This window comes from Malania oleifera, chromosome 6 (assembly GCF_029873635.1).
Source record: "Malania oleifera isolate guangnan ecotype guangnan chromosome 6, ASM2987363v1, whole genome shotgun sequence".
Taxonomy (NCBI): Eukaryota; Viridiplantae; Streptophyta; class Magnoliopsida; order Santalales; family Ximeniaceae; genus Malania; species Malania oleifera.
In genome coordinates this window covers 72246708-72268081 of record NC_080422.1, presented here as the reverse complement: position 1 = coordinate 72268081, position 21374 = coordinate 72246708, and the positions used below count along the sequence as shown (strand labels likewise).

Genomic DNA, 21374 nt, shown 5'->3' with positions numbered 1-21374 from the left:
GAACTAAAAATAATATGATTTGTTGTATACTCAAATAAGTGTGGAATGAAATGTTGTATGTAAAATGTTCCACGGTTTTGTAAAACAGTTGGGGGCGGCTAATTACCGTATGCTGATGAGTATAGGGACATGAGTTCCAAAATTGTTCCAGGTTTTGTAAATTAGCTACGGATGGCTAATTACCGTACGTTGAATCAGCTAGGGGCAACAAAATACCGTACGCTGATGCCATGTCTCGGCTAATTACTGTGGGCGAGAGTGTCTGACTCTATATCCGAGGGTGTGAAATATCGCTTGTTCTTTCTGACTAGTCAACTATGGGTGTGAGCTACACTGTAGTGGCAACGATATAGCTGTGGGGTTTCGGTTATCGTAGGTTATCGGGTGCTCGTATTGGCAACGTTATCGCTATGAGGTTTCAGTTATCGTAGGGTAATTGGGTGCTTAGTGTGGCGACACTGACTGTATGTTTGGGTATCGTATGTACAGGAACTGGATTGTGAAAAATACTGGAACTGTGTTGTGTTATGTTTTAAGTTGAAATAACACTTGTATGCCACACACTGATATAACCTGCTTTTTTCTTTACTGAGAGGTGTCTCACCTCGACTATACAAATATTTTTCAGGTCTTTCGGGTAGCCGAAACTAGCATTCTAGCGTCCGGAAGCGTGGGTGTCAGTTAGCTACGTTTAGTACATGTATAAGTATGGGTTTTATAATCGGATTGTCATTGTTGGGTTTTGTAGACACTCAGAGTATGTATTGTATTTTGGGAATGTATATTCTAGCTGTGTATAGACTCTGGTATGGTATGATGTATATATATAGAAAGAACATTTTTGTTGCGTATTTGATGAGTATGGATATGTATGTGAATGTGTATAGGGTGTACGTGTACCCCACGGGGTTGAACCCTCATTCCGTTTAGTATCATGTATGTTTTAACTGATACTGAGACAGGTTATGTTACTATATTCACACCTGAGACCCATCTGCGGGTTTGGGGCGTGATAGGCCAGGCTTTGAAGGCCAGTCAATTGAGTATGTTTTGTTCTTACATGGTCAGTCGACTAAACTTTTAAATATGGCCAAAAAATGAGGTCAAGTCAACTAGTGAATGCACCAGTTGACTGGTCTTAAAACGTATTTCAAATTTCACAAGGTTTGGTCAACTGAGGAAATTTAATTCAAAAAATGCCTAGTCAACTGATCTTTGAAAAAAATTGACTTCTGGCCTAAGGCATGGTGTAACGACCCAAAAATTCATACCATTTTTTTTATAAGATGTACTGCAAAATAAAATACTCTAATACCCCTATATTATCTATTATAACATCTTAGGCCCCAGGAGGGCATTGAGGAAAATTTTGTTCACAAAATAACATACCTATGCAGCGGAAAACATAAAATCATCCGTCATATTTACAATACCAGAATCCAGTATTTTCCCAAAAAATACATACATAATTACACATCATCCCAACATCTTCTACCCAAAAACTCCTAAATGCTACTAAAAAATACAACCCCCTGATAACACTTACCCTACAGACAAGGTAGTGTAGACAACTTCTCTACTTGCGAGCCTTATCTGTTCGTCTAGCTGGATCACCTGAAAAATGTTAAATCATTGGGATGAGACAACGCTCAGTAAGACAAAATATGCTATTACCAGTATGTGGCAACTGAGTTCACATAAATAATATGCTGATAATTTATTGAAACTGAGTTAGTTGGTAAAACAATATACAGTATAACTCACACCTATATAGTTTAAAATACAACTATAATATCTGAGTTTTCTATTTATTTATACTTCTAGTATTATAATATATTTGTTGTTAATCTATAATCTGCATACATATCAATAACTGTGATAATTACCCTGGAAAACTGTATGTCATGATTTAACCCCTCATAGCAGGGTTGTGCGATTCGTAGGCGGGACTTAACACTGGTTGGCCTACTAGGTAAGTCAACTAAAACTCTACCAATCATCAGACCGACCAACTGCAATCCCTCTAAGGCATTGTACTAATATCTACCTTGTCAAATCGGCCTCCTCAATGCAAACTTTTGGGGAGCCTGCAATCCCTTCATAGACATGGTTGACGGAAATCCACACACTATCTGAGATATGTGGTTGCATTGTGATTTGAAATAACTATGATACTGTGCTCTGCAACTAATTTGATTCATCAAGCTCTGATATTGTATAATACTATTATATATATATATATATATATATATATATATATATATTATCTTGCTGTTTTACTATGATTCTGATATATTTGAAATAACCATAACATTGTAATAATTGATCTGAATATGTTGTATAATCTGAATAACTGAATGACTAAATACTAAATAATTGATTGTTATGGTTTTGTAATCTGAATATCATGGTATATCTTAAAGTACTGTAAAATATCTATTTGAATGTAAATTGTAAAAATATCTATCTGTATATATATAATGTAAAACATGATATCTGTAAACTGAATAAATTTCTTGCTGAATCTGATAATTGCTCATGCCACACAATTAAATAAATATTAAACTCATTTACTGAAATCTGGATTTTTCCTGATAATAAAAGTAATTTATATCCTGTAGAATTTTTCCTTGTAACACACATATTGTCTGATAACATTTCCAAAATTGCTAGCGTAGCATATATCCCTTACCTAACAAAATAGGCTCGTCTACTAATTCTAATTCACGCCCACAACATTCATAATTCCATAATCCTGAAATTATATATATATATATATATATATATATTCCTATCAAATAACTAAATTCTCAGAATAATTTCCATACCTACATTAACTAAATCATAAACTATTCATCATCTTACCTAAATTTTTGAAAACACCCACTAGGTTCCCTAACCTGCTTGGAGTAAAAGTCTCAAAACCCTGAATTCACAACACCCACATAAATCATCCTAAATACTAGTATAACAACATCTACTACTAAATTTGGGTTCAAAAAATCCTACAAACCAAATAACCCTTAAATAATCCACTTACCTTGATTTTGGGATGATTCCCAAACTTTTCAAATTGAAATTTTGCTCTGGTTAAGTTGTAGAGAATCTTCGTAGGATCATCGTGGTAGCTTCTGATCATCGAATCAGGGAGAAACGGGGCCGGATTTTTAGAGAGAAGGCAAAGGGACTGACTTTCTAGAGAGAGAAAGTGAAAGGGAAAAAGAATTTCACGCTGAACTGTGATTTTGCATATATATATAAACAGTTGCCTTGTGGTTTCATCGACGAGACAAGTGGCTTCGTCGACGAGGTGAAGAAGACAATTCATCAACGAAGGTAAAGAACTCGTCGACGAACCAATAAATCTGAAATACACCCTCTCGGTATCTCTTCGTCGACGAACACTGAGACTCGTTCACGAATCCTACAGGGAGTTCGTCGATGAAACTAGGGCATTTGTCAACAAACCCTATTTTTCCCTTTTAAATTTCTCCTTCTTCTCTATTATTTAATTATTATAATTTTTGGGTCTTTACACATGGCCTGTCGATTAAACCAAATAAAGTAGTCATAGGCCGGTCGATTGAGGTCAATTAAAAACTTAAGTTTTAGCCATATTTTGACCATAAAGTTATTCCAAAAACCTTTGTATGATTTTAGCATTTTAGAAAAAGGTTTTTCATGATAGTGTTGGTCCCCTATGGTTAGTCTATGGTCATCTAAGCTTATGCATCATATCATGAAAGACATGCATTATTACAGACTAAATTCTAAATGCATTTACAAGTCAAATAAAATATGTCTTCTTCTTTACTCTTTTGATAGAATACGCTAGGTTGAGATGGTTTTTAAGTCCTTTAGGTTTCCATTTCCCATTCCCTTATGTGTGTGTTTGAATTATAAACCTGTTCAGGCACTTAAAAACACACATAAGATGCTTGTACTTTGTCCGCATCAAAACAGAGATTGGAATAAAAAAGTCAACATCAAGGAGAGTGCTTTACCTTCACAACTATCTTAGTCATTCACGAATGGTTGGAGGTGATAAATGTTTCATCTCATGTTAAAATGGTTTGCTTTATCTCCATTCGATGTTAACTTAGGTGAGATTACCTATGCCCAGACGATGCTTATCATGTGTTAATCTTTGTGTAACTCCTCGGGTGAATATTGAAGTTGGGCGATTATGATTGCATTCCAAGAAGATGTACAAAGATGACATGAATATATGAATTTGAAATCTTGGATTGGAAAAAAATCCTTTTGAAATTTGCGCTCCTAAACACAAGGTAAGAAAATTCAATAGCATAGAGAATGCGTTGACTTTCTTATAACTCCAAGGAATGAAAGTGTATAGGGGACAATTTGAAAATTATATATCTAGCTATTTCTGAACTTTTGAGTAAAAATATTTGCAATATGTATTTATTTTGGTATGATTCTAGGGAAAAATATTTTTATGTAAACTTTACCTTAAATTTTGATAACTATTCATCGTCTTCAAATAGTTGATTTCTTTAAAAGAATTTCCAACATTCATTTTCGACTTCTTTAAGAGTAATGTTATTCATTAGATGAGGGTAAAAGAGAGGTGCTCTTGGAGGTTAGGGTTGGGGTCTTCGAGTTTGCAAGAGAAGAGAGGAACTTTTTATACAAAAAAAAAATATTATGGGGGAAAAAAAGCGTATTCCGGGAAGGGTGGAAATTAGAAGCAAAATAATAAAATACAGCAGGTCGCCACCCAACACCAACACCAACGGTGCTCAGTGGCTTGGCGTTGGGCCGTTGGTTGGCGCCGTCTCTTTCGTCCTCTTTCAAATTCCTCTCCTTCTGCTTCTGGAGCTTTCTCCATCTCTCGTCGTTTCGGATTATATATAAATATATATATATATATATATATATATATATATATATCCATTTTCATACGCATCCATGATCAGACAAATTCACCCTCAGCCTCTTATCTCATGATTCTCATCGTCATCTACTTCTCCATTTACATTTTTCTCAGGGAATCAAAGCCAATCGCCATTACTGCATTGTTATCCCCAACATGAGCGTCCGATTGAATTTCTATGCCAGCTCCCACCGTCGTCTCCAATCTCCCTTCGTTCCCTCTAACAATCCCTTCTCCTTGACCACTCGGACTTCCCATGTCCGCGAGTTCCGCGTCTGGAGGCGTCGGCGACTGAAGCTACAAAATCTCACTCGAACCCACCTTGTTGTTTGCAGCCAGTTGGGGCCAATATTTGATGATTTCTTCCATAATTTGATTTCCCAGTCCCCCTCTGTGAACTCGCTTGATTTGATTGCTCCGGCGCTAGGCTTTGCCTCTGGTGTCGCCCTCTACCTCTCTCGCTTCAAGTCCCATCGGAATTCCGCCGTCTGTGACGTCGGAGAGTGGATTCTGTTCACGAGCCCCACCCCCTTCAACCGATTCGTGCTGCTGCGCTGCCCCTCCATATCGTTCGGCGGGGGCGAGTTGTTGGAGGACGTGAGCGAGAAGCTGGTGAATGAGGATCAACATTTTGTGAGGCTCGACAGCGGCAGGATTCAAGCAAGAGGCCCTTCCGATGGGAGAGATGGCGCAATGGAAGAGAAGCTTGCTTATCAGAGAGAGTGTGTGAGGACGGATGATGGAGGAGTGATATCTTTGGACTGGCCAGCCAATTTGGATTTTAAGGAGGAGCATGGATTGGATACCACTATGTTGCTCATTCCCGGAACGGCTCAAGGGAGTATGGATGAGAAAGTGAGGTTGTTCGTCTGTGAATCGCTAAAGCGTGGTTGTTTTCCCATTGTCATGAACCCTAGAGGCTGTGCCCGTTCACCGCTGACAACAGCAAGGTGAGCAGCTTGCTTGTTCATATATGTTCGCTATCTGATGCTGTGGTTGTCTGGAGTCGGTGGAAAATTGTTCTTAAGACTGGAAGGTTTCCACTCTGCAATTTTATACTCTTTTTAATATTACCTTCAGTTGAAACTAATGTGGTAATTCATGCTTGACGCCAATGTCACTAAACACAAGAAATTAACTTTAAGGAATACAAATGAGTAAGCTATGTACTTATTGATGATAAGATAAAGGAACGATAGTTTAGTGGGTTTGGACACTTGTAATGGAGACTAAATATGGTTCCATTAAGAAACAGTGTTTTAGTTGAACTTAGGTTGTATGAAGGGGAGGATTAGAGTTAGAATAATTTGAAATTAGGCAGTCGGTGAAGATTTGATTTTGTCTAATCTTTGTAAAATATTCTCCATTATCGTATAAATGGCATAGATGAGTGGGGAGAAGGGCAAATGATGGGGGTTGTCGTAATGGTAGGACTTGTGGCCACTGTGAGAGTTACATAATGGGTAACAAACTCTGTGCATATCAATTCATTTTTTGCTTTACCAACTTGTTAAAAAACATATCATATGTTTTGATCCTAGAGTCCTATGTACTAATGCTTTAAATGTTTTTTAGTAAATTTTTATTAGTCAAACTATAACATATGCTACAAGCCTACAAGTATTAGATGTTAGCTTGGGTTCTTCAGTTGCTATTGACAATAAGAAGCATGTCTTTGCTACTTTCTTTATTTGATTATAAGTCAAATAAAAACTAAAAATCATAAATATAACGGAATATAAAATGTAGAAAGTTCATATTTCAAGCAAGAGCATAAATACACAGCAATAGAACATGTTTTTGTCTTCAAGTGAGGTGCAAGAAAAAAATTCAATAAATAAAATTGAACGAACATAGAATGTGCAAATGTTTGTTATTTTAATGAAATGAAAAGTTTGGTTTATCCAAGTTCTAGTTATTAAATAAATGCATACTAAATATCAAAGTAAACCTAAACATGAAACAACAATTTATAATTAGTATTTAAAATAAACCAGCTTAAATTTGTGTTTCTAAGCTTTAATGCAGGAAAAAGAGTGAAAATATGCAAACAAAGGGACTCAAAAATCTATTTTAGTTATTCACAGACAATCTCATAATGCAATGGCCTGCAGCACTCTGTGATGGCTGTTACCATACTGTAGTGGACCATATCAGTTGATACAGTTGTCAGTCAGGCTACCAATACGATTATTTAACAATCAATATGACTGTTGCACACTGATTTGTAAAACTAGATTTTGAACATCATAACAAAATTGTGATTCGATGTAAAAAATCATATTGAAGTGGTGAGGTTTGATCCCTGCTCAAATGTAGGGTGGGATGAGCCTGTTACAACTCACCCATCCCTTGTCTTCAAATGCAAAGTGGGATGAGTGAAATTGTTTTCCCCGGTGAGGAGAGAAAACGGTTTGGGAGTGGGGCAAGGAAGTACTAAGAAATTAGGGGGGGAGGGGTTCCAATTGCCATTATTTGCATAATTTCTATGCACCAATGTTAGGAGTTAAATTTGCAAACTTAAAACATTAGCAGATGCTTGTTTGTTATTATGATATTCACAGAAATAATGTTTGTGTTGTGTGTGCATGTGTATGTTTGTGTCCGTGTGCATGTTTGTTTGTGTGTGTCTGTAAAAGAGGATTGTGGAGAATAAGAAGAATATAGAGGGGGGGGGGGGGGGGAGAGAGAGGATAAAATAGAAAAGGCTTTTATATTTTGCAGGAGAATATAGGAGGGGAAAGGATGGAATAGAAAAATGTTTTTATACTTTTTGGGATTGATTGAATAGTTTCATTGGAGCATTCATTCCAAATGGGGAGAGACAAGAAGATTTTGGGGTTCATAACACTGTGTACTTGCACAAGTTTCAATAACTTTTTCATTTGTAGAAGAAATTCCTGATCATACTTCCACTAGAAAATTAAGACCTTCCATTGAGATTGAAAGAGTCTAGTAATGCTTCAATAAGATCTTAATATCTCTCTCCAATTGGGGAGGGGGTTGAAAATGAACCATTACTAAATTAAATTTAATAGCACAATGTAAATGCACATAAAATCCTAGAAAAAAGAGCTGAAATCCATTATACTAATTATATCCTGAGTAACTCCAAAACAACAACAAGAACACCTACAGTGACAGCAACATTAACCATGTGCACCAAGGCCGTGGCAATTCACGTAAAACTTCCTTATCAAGATTTGTATATGATCTTCCCTCTGCCTTATTTGCAACAGGCTCAAAAATATATGTGATTAACTTTTCTCTAGAAACTGCATAGACCATTTCACTTGTTGAAATAATAAGGGGGTGCATGAGGCTTTGTAGTTTGGGCAATTTTCATCCAATGTTTTCAAAGACACAATTGAAGCTTGCCTCAAGCTGAGGCATGCATAAAATGCCCTGAGATATGGTATACTGAACTCTCAAACAGCAAATGCATAATGCAGCAAGGCTTATGTGTGTGCACAATAGGTGTGCCTTTTGCGCTTTTTGGGGTCGAGGCTTATGCATTTTAAGTCAAATTTGATTTCTAATTGGGCTAGCAAAATTTAATCATATGTATGTGTTAAGATTTGATTAAAAATGAATGACCTAACTTGAAGATAGGTCTCTCCATCTGTTTATAATATAAATTTAACTACATTCTAATGATAATAATACCCTTATTAACTCTCACTAATTAACATACTAACACACTCAATAATAATACTAAAAGACATATATAACCTCTAAAACTCCCTCTCATGCTGGAGCATAAATGTCGTAAGCTCCTAGCTTGTTACAAATGAATCTAACACGAGCACACCCCAATGCTTTGGTAAACAAATTAGCAAGTTGCATGTCCAACTTCACGTAAGCAATTGTAATTAGCTTCTGCACAAGTTTCTCCCGAACAAAATGGCAATCAACTTCAATGTGCTTCGTCTACTCATGAAAGACTGGGTTGGAGGCAATATAAAGAGCAGCTTGATTATCACACATCAACTTCATAGGCTGAAAATGCGGAAAACCCAATTCTTTCAACATGTTCTTCAACTAGACAAGTTCACAGGTAATGTGAGCCATAACTCTATATTCTAATTCAGCACTTGACCTTGCTACCACAGTTTGTTTCTTACTTTTTCAAGATACCAAATTACCACAAACCAAGATATAATACCTGGTGGTGGATCTTCGATCGGAAGGCGATCCAGCCTAATCTGCATTCATATACCCATGGATATAAGTGTGACCTAAATCACGATATAAAAGACCTCTCCCAGGTGCACTTTTGAGATATCTCAAGATGCAAATTATTGTGTATCAATGACGTGTCCTCGGAGAATCTAGAAATTGATTCACAACACTTAACTGTGAGATAATTCCACTTTCCAACAAGTCTCCGGTATTGTCCAGGATTATGTAGCAAATCACCCATATCCGACATTAACTTGTTGTTAGGATCCATGGGTGTATCAACTGGTATAGATCCCAACAAGCCAGTTTCATCTGACAGATCATGAATATACTTCCGTTGTGACACAACAGTTCCGATACGAGATCTCAATGCTTCTATACCAAGAAGTATTTCAACCGTCCCAAATCTTTGGTCTAAAACTTAGTTTGTAGAAAAAGTTTGACACTCTAAATACCTTTACCATCATCACCTGTAATAACAATATCATCTAAATAAACAACAAGAAGGATCTTACCCGATGAAGTATGACGATAAAACACGGAATGATTCACAACACACCATCAAAGATCAAACTCAAGTACTACAGCACTAAAACGACCAACACAATAAGCCTGACACCCCCTAAGCAACAAATTCAGGTGGTTGCTCTATGTAAACCTCCTCCTCAAGATCACCATGCAAGAAGACATTTTTTACATCTAACTGATGCAAAGGCCAGTGACATGTAGTAGCCAAAGAGATGAATAGACACACTGATGTACGTTTGGCAATTGGAGAAAAAATATCAGAATAATCTAGAAGATACACTTGAGTGTATTGCTTAGCAACAAGACGGGCTTTTAAATGAGCCAAAAAACCATTAGGTTGACTTTCACAATGTAAACACAGTGACAACCAACCACAAACTTGTCAGAGGAAGAGGTACCTAATCCCAAGTACCATTCTCATGTAAAGCATTTATCTCTTCAACCATAGATTCCTTCCACCCTGAATGGGCTAAGGCATTTGAAACAATTTAGGAAGGGTAGTAGATGGTAGGGCAGTGAAAAAACAATAATAGGAGGGTGATAAGGAGTCATAAGAAACATAGTTGGAAATGGGGTGTTGAGTACATGCATGTTTACCTTCTGAACAGCAATAGAAGGATCAATATCATGGGAAGTATGATCATCAGACGAGGAAACCAAAGATGTGGTAGTAGAACCAGAATCTAGAGGGGACTCTCTTCCTTGGATTCACCGTCATGAATACACCTACCAATTAGGATGATCAAGGCGATGAGAAGGACGCAAACTACATGGAGACTCAGATGGTTGGTTGGGCAAGGACAGCAACGTAGAATCTGGAAGATTAGGTAAAGGAAGAGACTCATTGAGTTTAGAAGCACTTAGTGACTGGGTGTAGACTCAAAGAAGGTAATATCGGCAGAAATGAAGAAGCGATGCAGCACGGGACTATAACAATGATATCCCTTTTGAGAATATGTGTAGCCTAGCAAGACACATTTTTTAGCACGGGGATCCAACTTATCCACTCTAGGAGTTAGTTGATGAACAAAGGACACACACCCAAATATACGAGAAGGAAGAGAAAATGAAGGTGAATTAGGAAAGAGAATGGAGTAGGGAATTTTACCACTAAGAATAGAGGATGACATTTTGTTGATCAGATAACAAGCAGTAAGTATAATATCACTCCAAAACATTTTAGATACAAGCATTTGATAAAGTAAAGTGCGAGTGACATGTCTATTCTCCGCTCTGCAACCCCATTTTGTTGAGGAGCGTGGGCATAGGATGATTGATGAACAATACCAAACTGAGTCATATAAGTTGTGAATTGTACATTAAAAAACTCTTTAGCATTATCACTTTGAAGTATTCAAATTGACAAATCAAATTGAGTGTTTATTTCGTAACAAAAGGCACAAAATACATGAAATAACTCAGACGGATCTTTTATTAAATATAACCAAGTCATTCTTGAATAATCATCCACAAAAGTTACAAAGTATCGGAGATCCAACTTGGACACAACCCTACTAGGACCCCATACATCTAAATGAACTAACATAAAAGGTCTTGTAGCTCATTTATTGACCTGGGAAGCAAAAGAAACACGATGGTGCTTTCCGAACTAGACATTTTAACTTTTCCAGATGATGCAAGCGACAATGAATTTGGAAAGGTGTGGCAGCAATAATGCAGGCGGTTAAAGGAGATAGCGGCTCAAAGTGATAGAGTTCACTAGCTTCACGCCCTCCGCCAATCGTCTTCCTCGTCCTCAAATCCTTAATAACCACAGAATCAGGGAAGAACGTCACTGAACAATTCATGGATTTAGTAATTTTACTAAAGGACATAAGATTGAAAGGAAATTTGGGAGTATATAAAACTAAAGGAAGAGAAATAGAAGAAGTGGGATTTACAGTCCCAATTCCCTTGACTGCAGTAGTGGATCCATCAGCAAGGGTAACACAAGGTAAATTTACAGGATATTGAAGAGTGGAGAAAAAGTTAGGTATACTTGTGATATGATCAGTGGCAGCGGAGTCTATGACCCAAGGACTAGGATGAGAAGTACTGGATTACAAACATATTGTGCGATTACCTGCTTTGGCAAGAGATGCAATGGGAAGAGAAACTTGTTGTGATGCTTGATACTGCTGGAACTTGGAATACTCTTCCTCTGACATAGAGACAATATGTTGCCCCCCACTCGACCTCAAAGGTGAGGAGTCAGTGGTGGCTGCATTGGCTGCCCCCAAAGGTGTGAAGTTTTTTTTTTTTGATCAATAAAGGGTAAATATATTGATAAAAAATGTAATATGTACAAACATACAACATACACCGATTGAGGAAACAAAGTTCCCCCATCCAAGTAACACAAGTAACAAGGAATACATCAAATCCTGGGCATACCCAGGGCCATGAGGCCATTTCACATAGAGCTCAACAATGCATCAATACAATCCAATGGAGACCTACTCAATTGAACATATTACAATCAAGTCATGTGTAGGTCAAATTTATCAAACATGGCTCTGTAAGTATGTCTTTGGATAACCTCAATCAACTCCTTAGTTCCAATAGCCTTATGTTCAAATCTCATCTTATTCCTGAAGTGCCATAGGAAAAAGACAGTAGTAGCAAGAAAAGGTGTGAAGTTAGTGGTGGCTGCATTGGCAACATGTGAAGGTCTGGCGTGAAGATCCAAACACGGCTCAATACTATTATTATTCCATCCACAATGAGTGCACTTGCGAGGAGTACCTTTGCCTCGTCTGTCTCTACTGCTACGACTACTCGAACCACCGCGATAACTTTTGCGGTTGATTGGTAGAGAACTAGAATCACTTTGTGTAGCAAAGTCTGTCCTCTTAGAGCCAGATGCAAGAGCAGGAGAATGCGTGCTAAAGGAAGCATGAAGGACATGAGAATAAACATAAGCAAATGATGGTAACTCAGCACTCTAGAGTATTTGGGACCGAATTGCCTTAAAATCAAGTCTCAAGCTTGCTAGAACACGAAGAATTGTCATCTGCTCCCTCTGCTTCTGCATCTTACGAACGTTGGCAGTTATAGGTTGCACGACATTAAGCTCCTCATGAATACGCTTCATCTCTCCAAAATAATCTACAATGCTCCTATCTCCTTGTTGTAACTGAAAGTAATCCTAGGATAAATCATACATACGTGTAATGGTAATGAAGTATAGAAGTTTGACATAATCCAAAATCTCCTTGCATGTATCTAGATGCATACACATTTGTGCAATTTGTGGCTCCATCGAATTCCATGAAAGGGAAACAATCAAGGCATCTTCCTGGACCCATACGTATTTGCTCTTCTCATCAGAAGAATCAGATTGGAGCAAGTGGTGTTAGATTTCCCTAATCCTGCTAAATAAATCCGAACAACTTTAGACCATTGAACGTAGTTTTTTCCATCCAACTTTTGAGTCGTTATTTGTGGCAGTGATGTAGGAAACAAACTTTTGTGATTCATAAATTCCATCCCAACACGCAAATCAGCAATCGAACCAAAAACAAGAAGAACAATCACAACTAATTGGGCAATCACAAACTATGTGAAGCATCGGCACAACGACGGACAAGGTGAACTACTCACCGATGGATATAGCGCTGCCACAGCACTCACAAATCAGCAACCACACCAAAAACAAGAAGAACAATCAATAATTGGAACAATCACAAACCATGTGAAGCACTGGCGCAACCATGGACGAGGTGCATAACTCACCGACGGATATAGCACTGCCACAGCCTCACAACTGAACATACGAATGCTTCCATGGCTCCAAAAAACTCATAAGGAAGCCTTCAAAAACCCTGAACAGAAATTAACGGAATACTGCGAGTGCATGGTTGAAAAAGGTTGAATTTTTGAGCAAAGAACTGGCCTAACAGTTTGATAATATAGTCTAAAGAAGGAATCAGAGCATGGCAGAAGAAAAAAAAGAGAACAGTGGCCAGAACTGCAGTCGCACCCCGACGCGTGGGGTTGGCCCTGCTGGCATTTGGCCGGAGCATGGAGTGCCCTCCAGGGATGGGGTTTTGTGAGGTGAGTCATCCGCCCCGCCGGGGGGGGGGGGGGAACTGTGATTATGGGTATATGGTTGGTTTTATGATTTAGTATTGGGATGGAGGTGGATTAAGGAAGAACAGCCTTGGGAATGGTGTTTTCCGGCGACGGCTGAGGGAAGTAAGGTTTAGATAGGATCATGCTCTAGTACCATGTTAAGATTTGATTAAAAATGAATGACCTAACTTGACGATTATAATACAAATTAAATACATTCTAATGACAGTAATACCCTTATTAACTCTTACTAATTGACATACTAACACACTCAATAATAATAATACTAAAAGGCATACATGACCTCTAACAGTATGAAAGAACGAATAGTGAATTCTTTAATCCAAGTGAATCTCTAAAACTCATAAACTTAAACCTTTTTAAAAACAATTGAAAGTTGCATCTTGAATTATGAACACCACTAGAACTTTGTAATGTTATGATTATCCATGGTTTAATTGAATGATTTTTTTTTTTGATAGCCAAAGAAGAGATTTCATTAATAGATTAAGAATTTATATAAGGGAGAATAAGACATCCCAATAAAAATCTGGAGCAAATCGGAAGGAAAATCTAAAACAACAAAAGAAAGAAAAGTAAACAAACAAAACCACAACTCCCAAAATTAAACCATCAAATTACTCCAATCTCGCTGAACTTCCAAAAAGCTCACCTCATTGAAATGCCCTAACCCAGCACACCATAATGATGCTATATGGTGAATTTCTTCCCAAAATAGCATTCAGCTTCTTCCCTGAAAAGATACGTGCATTATGCCCAGCCATAATCCTCACAACACTGCAAGAAAGTACATTTCCACCACCCTTTAATGATTTTATGTTATATAAAAAGTAGTTTATAAATTATTTATCAAGTTTTATTTGCAACTTTTCTAATTTTATTTTTTGAACATATATATGTAATGTATTTATTTATATTAAAAATAATATTTCTAAAATGCCTTCACCCTAATGCCTTTAGGCTTACGCTTTCCCTCATAAAGGTTAAAACACCTTGCATTTTGCCATTGCCTTTTAAGAAATTGTTTTGTCCAATTATCCTCATATAGATCTTGTTTCAAAATAGTTTTTCTGAGCAAAACTGATTTACTTCACATTTTTCAGCAACACATTCTTTCATATATATGTTTTTAAATTTTTTATTGGATGCCTTATAGGATCCATGTGCATATGTTGTGAGGTTCTTTTGCCTAAATTTGATGGCGATGCTTCTAGTAGCAATTAGAATTGGGTGCAGGTGCGGCTCAAATTATTGGCACCTCCTGTTGTAAGACTTTTGGAAAGCAAAATAGCAATTAACTACTGCCAAGACATTGCACTGGATAAGAGACAAACCTACATGCATGAGCTGAATCTCTCAAATTTCAACTCCTACACAGGCAATTTTTCTGGCAGCTACATAGCATATTGAATTCTCTGCTGTGAAATTTTGCTCTATGGTCAACCAGAAAATATTGTTGCCCCTTTGTTTAGTTAGTTTATTTATTTATTTATTTTGACACATAATTTTTTTAAAATGGAAAAAGATGAGAGTGTGAGGGGTTGATATGAATTAATGAAACTGTGAGTGGTGACTGGTTCTCTTTGCTCTTTATATTTATGAATTTGGATGATTGTGTCATCCTCAGATGCCCAGGCCAGAAGAATAATCTTTCTTGGTTCATTCTGAATATTTCTTGTCAAATACGCTGATAGTAGGACATCTTAACTACTTTATTTATGTAGGTTATTTACAGCTGCTGACAGCGATGATATCTGCACAGCTATACAGTTCATCAATAGAGAAAGGCCGTGGACGACATTGATGAGTGTTGGATGGGGATATGGTGCGAACATGTTGACAAAATACTTGGCAGAAGTTGGAGAGCAAACACCACTTACAGCTGCCACATGCATAGACAACCCTTTTGACTTAGAGGAGGCGGCAAGGTCCTCTGCTTACCACGTTGCTGTTGATCAGAAGCTTACAGGTGGACTGATAGATATTCTACGATCTAACAAGGTTATTTGTTTTGAGTTGCCTGTTTAATGCTAATGCTTTATCTCCTTTTTTCTACAAATACGTCATTTTGAAAATTTAGTGAAATGAGGTTTGCAAATACGTCATTAGCAACTTCAGTGAAAGGGAATTCTTTACGTGATGCTTCTATTTGTGTAATCCATCAAGTACCCAATCATCAATTATCTATATATGGTAGTAACTCCTGCCAACTAATGCCTTCAGGAAATATTTCAAGGCAGAGCAAAAGGGTTTGATGTCAAAAAGGCTTTATTGGCAAAATCTGTTCGTGATTTTGAAAAAGCTATATCTATGGTATCTTATGGATTTGATTCTATAGAAGACTTCTATTCAACATCTAGCACGTGGGGTGTCATTGGGAATGTGAAGATTCCTGTCCTTTTTATACAGGTGCATATTCTGTACTTAATTTGATCTTGCAGTTGAATTTTGTATAAGATTAATTCTGTTATGGGTGTGCATGTGGTGCATGCACACACATGCCCACTCACTCACTCTTGTGCTCTGTTTCCTTTCAACAAAAAAATGTTTGTGGAATAAATTGTGATATGGAATTAAATTTCAGTTGTAAAGAGGCAATTTCACTGGACAATTGCCCAAATAAAAAGTTCATGAAGCTTCATTAAATTGTTGAGAATTTGAGATGAATGGTTTCTTGATATATATATATTTTTTCTAAAAATAATTTTTGCACAATCTATTTTCCATTGAGAAAAACAGAGTCTGATGCCATAATTAGTTTATTTACTGGTGCTTGCTTAGTTGTGTGGATGTACTGATTGTTTGATTACTATACCTGCTTGTCTCTAACTCCTCCATAACATGTGTGGCTTTTTCTTCTTTGTTGCTAGTCCTAATGAAGTTGTTTTGGGCATTTTGCCTGCTCAGTAGTCTTTGCATCCTTGTCTTGCCAGTGGGGTTAGTTTAAAAGGTAAACATAACTCTGTGGTATGATGCTATAAGCTTGTAGTAATATCTTTGATTCATAAAATATTGATAGTTTAAAAAAACGAATGCGTTGCCTCTACTGTATGACTGAATCTAATGTTGTGAGGGTGCATATGACCTTTTTAAGCACTGTTACAGCTATCAAGGTTTCTAGTAATTGCCTCTATATCTTGGATGTTTTATTGCTCTGTTGAAATTTATGAGTCCCTCTCTCCCCCTTCATATCATTTTGCTATGTAGATGGTGATAGTTTTGCCTGGTATTTTTTGTGGAAAAATTCTTAACGTATTATGTGTATGAACTGAAAGTGGATGATCTGATCTAACTAGTTGTCTGAAGGTTATTCATTTAAAATTTATCAGTGTACGATCTTTTTTTTGAATGTTTCTAACTAGTTATAATTTTGTCAATTTATTAGAATGATGATGGGACAGTGCCACTATTTTCTATTCCACGCAGTTCTATAGCTGAAAATCCATATACAAGTCTGCTGTTGTGCTCATGTTTGCCGTCTCAAGATGTTGTAAATGACAAATCTGCTATATCTTGGTGCCAGAATGTCACCATTGAGGTAATGACTTTTCTTCATCCTGTATCAATCTCTTATGTTAAACAATAGTGTAGCATTACTAGCGTACTGTGGTTTCTAAAATGCAGCCTTATGATATGGGTGGAGCATTGAGTTTGATATTTCTTTTATGCCCCTCTTCTTTAATTTCCTTAAGATTACCCTTATTAACATTTTCCCCAACATTTATGCTCCATGATAAATAGTTAAGATTAGGTTGTTCTGTTCAGTTTTTATTTATTTACTAGTATGACGCCCCGCATTACGTGGTGGGGAAAAAAAACACATTTCATATAGAATTTCGGGAACAAAAATATCATATCTAATTAATTTGTAAATAAATTTGGAAGATAGATATTTAGAAATAAAAAAAGGTAGGTGAAAAATATAAACAATATTGTAGTTTAAATATGACATTGTGTTAGGGTCTTAGAGTTATGTGACCCTAACACATGGTTTTGGTGTATGATAATAGAGTTGGAGGTATGGTTGGTTAACCTGGATGCAATTGTGCTGTTGCCACGGGGATGGTTTCGGTATGTCTCAGTGACATTGTGGTTCGTCTAAATAGTTTTTATTGTGGTGTTCTTGAGTCTAAGATGTATGATCATTAGATCCCTGGTGGTTACTTGTATGGGAATAAGAATACTTTCGAGAATGACTCTTGGGGGTACACTAGGTAAGCATCCTACCTCCTCCAGTATCACTAAGTGAGCAACCTTGAGGAGTGCTCAAGGGTGAGCTCTTGACATCCTTGAGGGCTGTCTTGGGCTTCCCTGTTTTTGTTGTGGGGACGCCCACCACCCCCCCCCCCCCCAAGGGGGGGGGGGGGTGTGTGGGAGACCTACAGACGATCCATTTGGGAATAGGATCGCGCGAGTACTCTTGGTCTAGAGGTTTGAATGTATGTCCTTCTTAGTCGTCGGCTATACAATTGGGCGGTATCACCTGTGACCTTGGTTGTACTGAGGGGATGAGAATTACCCTCAATACTAGTGGAACTTGAGTTCTTTTCCTTACCATTCGAGTCTGGGTTCATTAATGATGACCTTAGTTGGTTCAAGGGCTGTTGAGCCGTGAGACTTGACTGCTAGCTTAGACACTTGAGTGTTTTGAATGAATCCATTCTAATAAGTGTACATATTTTGGATATAAGCTGCCCATATGAACTCATTAAAAAAAAAAAAATTTAAAATTTTCATTAATTAATTTGTAACCTGAACCGGAAATGAAGGCAGTGGTAGTTTTTCAAAATCATTTTTTGAATCTAATTTGATGAAGTGGCCAGAGTGTATCACGCCTATAAGGAAATACATAACATACAGGGAAACTGGGAAAAAAAATTGCAGAACTTAGGAATTATATGAAATTAAATATGGAAAAAACAGAAAAAAGGCAGGGGCGAAGGAGCAAGACTCACAAAGTTAGAAAACCTTACGGAACACTATCAACAGTTAATAAACCAAAAAGGGAAATTAGTGGAGAAAGAGAAACTAATCTCACATAATCAAAAATCCCCTTCAGAGAGAGAGAGAGAGAGAGAGTCACACCTTTCATCCCCCTTCTAGAGTGGCTGCTATGAGCTCCATCCAGCCTGTTATCTTTCCAAATCTGAAAAAAAAGAAGAAGAAAAAAGAAACAGAGTTAGGACTGAAGAAGAGAAAAAAGAGTTTTGAGTGAGGAAAAGGAGTGTGTTGGGGGGGGAGTGGATGAGAAGAGAGTGAGCCAGTTGAGAGCTTGAGATGGATCTGTGCAAGGAGGTAGGAGTCCATGACCTTCACGGCAATGTGGTGAAAAGAGGGGTGAATGTCATTGTAGACTGATCTGAAGCCATCTGTGGCCGAGGAGGTTGTGGGTGGAGAAGGAACGTGTGGCGCGGTGGAGGAGGGAGTAGGATAGCCAGTGCAGGGGCTTGGTGTTGGCAGGGCAGTATGTTGGCGTCTGAGCTTCCAGGAGTCACGAGTAGGAACAATAGCACAGACAGAACAGCACTGCCCCTGGCAGCCACAGGCCGCAGGAGGTGGCAGCAGTGGCGGCGGTTCTGGGATTGCGCACGCGCGTGTGAGAGAGAGAGAGAGAGAGAGAGAGAGAATCAGTGAGCATGTGATAAGATAAAGCATAAGGAGGTGTTGAAAACTGAAAATGCTTGCTCTGCACACAATGCAAGTCAGCGATAGATTTTACTTTCTTTTTGAGCTGTGGTCTAGTTTTGTGTTATAGAAACAATAACTGAGTTATTTTGGTTCAGGTCCAATTTAGAAAGCTTTGTGAACTAACTCAACTTGTGAATCAAAATTGACACTCTGGTTTTGAGACCTCAACTTCATGCTTCTCACCCAAAACTTTGTGAGGATTAAAGTTCTATTATGAGCCTCAAAGCTAATTTAAGGCAAGTTTGGATCATCAACAAATTTTATCATCTATTAAAGATTTATAAATACACATATGATGAAATTGGGCATCATAAATTTTTAAGCTTGAACAAAGGGCAACAAATACAAATCCTCAAGGTCCTATTGTCTGGGTCAATTATATGAATTTTTCTACTATGATCTGGGGCAGTATCCTTATAAATTTTGTGATAAAAAATTGTTTAAAAATCAGGAGGTCCTTCACATTCTTTTTAATTGCCTGACTGAGTTTTTCTATGTCTAATCCTCTCCCTCCTACTGACTTTCACCTCAAACAAATACACCTGTGGAGCTTAAACAGGAGCATTATCTGACATTTTTCATATGAAGATAATGTGAATTTGTGATTGGTATTGTTTGGACGCACTTTGTTCTGGACCTTTGACTCTTCTAATAACAAACACTTTTTCCTCTCCTTTTTGTGCTTCTTCGTTTTAAAGCACTGTAAGTGGTTCAGTTGGATATTTTTATAGGACGAGAGAATGGGGAACAATATCTGGATATTTTTATAGGACGAGAGAATGGGGAACAATATCTCCTGCATCATCTTGGATATTAGATGTACAAACTATAGAAAGACCTTCCCACATTGGGAGTGGCCATTGGATAGCTTTATTTTCTTGCAGAATGGTTCTGCTATCTTCTTCAAATCTAAACTAAAATATTTTGCACTGGTGCTAATGTTTGTCGGTATTACTGGTTGTTAATTAGGCATGTTGACACCCATTTTGTCCGGGGCTAAGGAACTTACCTCAGAATAATAAAGAAAATGAGAAAATGAATTTTGAGAAAAATGAATGAGAAAAATGAATTCTTGAAAAGTTCAAAGTTGAAAATGAAATATGAAATTTGAATTTTGAAAAGGAAAAATAAATTTTGAACTATGGGAATGAATTTTGAAAATAAACTTTGAATTTTGAAAATGAAGTAGGGAATTCAAATGAATGCTGAAAAATGAAAAAAAATTGAATTTTGAGAACAAAAATGAAAAAAATGGATTTTGAAAGTGAAAGATGAATTTTGAGTTTAAAATAAAAGAGATAATTTTAAAGTAAGAAATTGAATTTTGAAAATAAAGGAAAATAAAATAAATTTCAAATAAAAAATAATTTTAAAAAATAGAAAATAAAAATGAAAGGAAAAGAAAAAATAGCTGGGCACGTGAATCCACACACCCACATTTGGCTTTTCATGCGGTGTGGTTTCATTTTTAAGCTGGTTAAAGAAATAAAGGGGGAAGGGGGTTGGAAACTTGGAACAACGTCGTTCGAGGCCCAGTTTTGTCTTCTTCCTTGCATCGTCTGCCTACGTGCGAGCTGCCATCCCGCCAGCGACTTGTCCGCCTTGGAAGCTGGCGCCCTGCTCACCTGACCACCGCTGCCACTCCTCTGACACTGCCGACCGCCCAGAATTGCTCCTCTCTATCCCTTTTCCTTCCTCGACTCCGAGGCCACCCCAAATGGTGAAAATATGGCTAGTTGTGCAGGAGCACGCGAGCCAGTAATTTATGCCCAGGTCCTTCTCTTTGCCTGGCTGTCAATAACCAATCCCTAGTCTGTAACTGGTTCATCATGCCTATAAAAGGCGAGGCCTATCACAGAGTTAAAGGAAAAACGGAGGGACAAGAGAGGGGGAGGAGGAGACAGAGAGAGAAAGAGGATAAGAAAAGAGGCCAAGAGAGAGGGACTCGCTGTAGCGACTCCGTCAACACTACAGCAGCCCAGCT

General features: G+C 37.6%; 2 protein-coding genes across 5 annotated transcripts in view; one reads left to right on the top strand and one right to left on the bottom strand.

Annotated features, from left to right (window-relative positions):
- Positions 1–1304: 1304 nt before the first annotated feature.
- On the bottom strand, positions 1305–20917 carry LOC131157354 (uncharacterized). The gene is made up of 3 exons (XM_058111428.1): positions 19013–20917; positions 18788–18848; positions 1305–1614 (listed from the first exon to the last, which is right to left on the bottom strand). Exons 1-3 carry the CDS (start codon positions 19355–19357, stop codon positions 1577–1579), a joined length of 444 nt encoding a protein of 147 aa, XP_057967411.1. The 5' UTR covers positions 19358–20917; the 3' UTR covers positions 1305–1576.
- The window catches only part of LOC131157352 (uncharacterized), a 48356-nt gene continuing 31737 nt past the window's right edge, over positions 4756–21374 (top strand). For 2 of the 4 annotated variants that reach the window (XM_058111426.1, XM_058111425.1), the window contains exons 1-4: positions 4933–5847; positions 15427–15703; positions 15926–16111; positions 17088–17240. In XM_058111426.1, the coding sequence (XP_057967409.1) occupies positions 5054–5847; positions 15427–15703; positions 15926–16111; positions 17088–17240 (1410 nt within the window). In that variant the 5' untranslated portion in view covers positions 4933–5053. Of the gene's footprint in view, positions 5848–15426; positions 15704–15925; positions 16112–17087; positions 17241–21374 lie in introns of all 4 variants that reach the window. The other 2 variants (XM_058111424.1, XM_058111427.1) reach the window with 2 other exon arrangements.

Coding starts and splice junctions, on each gene's coding strand:
- LOC131157354 (XM_058111428.1), bottom strand. CDS start 19,357: ATGCTTTATCTTATCACATGCTCACTGATTCTCTCTCTCTCTCTCTCT. Junction 18,849..19,012: donor TTCACCACATTGCCGTGAAG/GTCATGGACTCC, acceptor CTTTTTTTTCAG/ATTTGGAAAGATAACAGGCT. Junction 1,615..18,787: donor CTCTAGAAGGGGGATGAAAG/GTGTGACTCTCT, acceptor AACATTTTTCAG/GTGATCCAGCTAGACGAACA.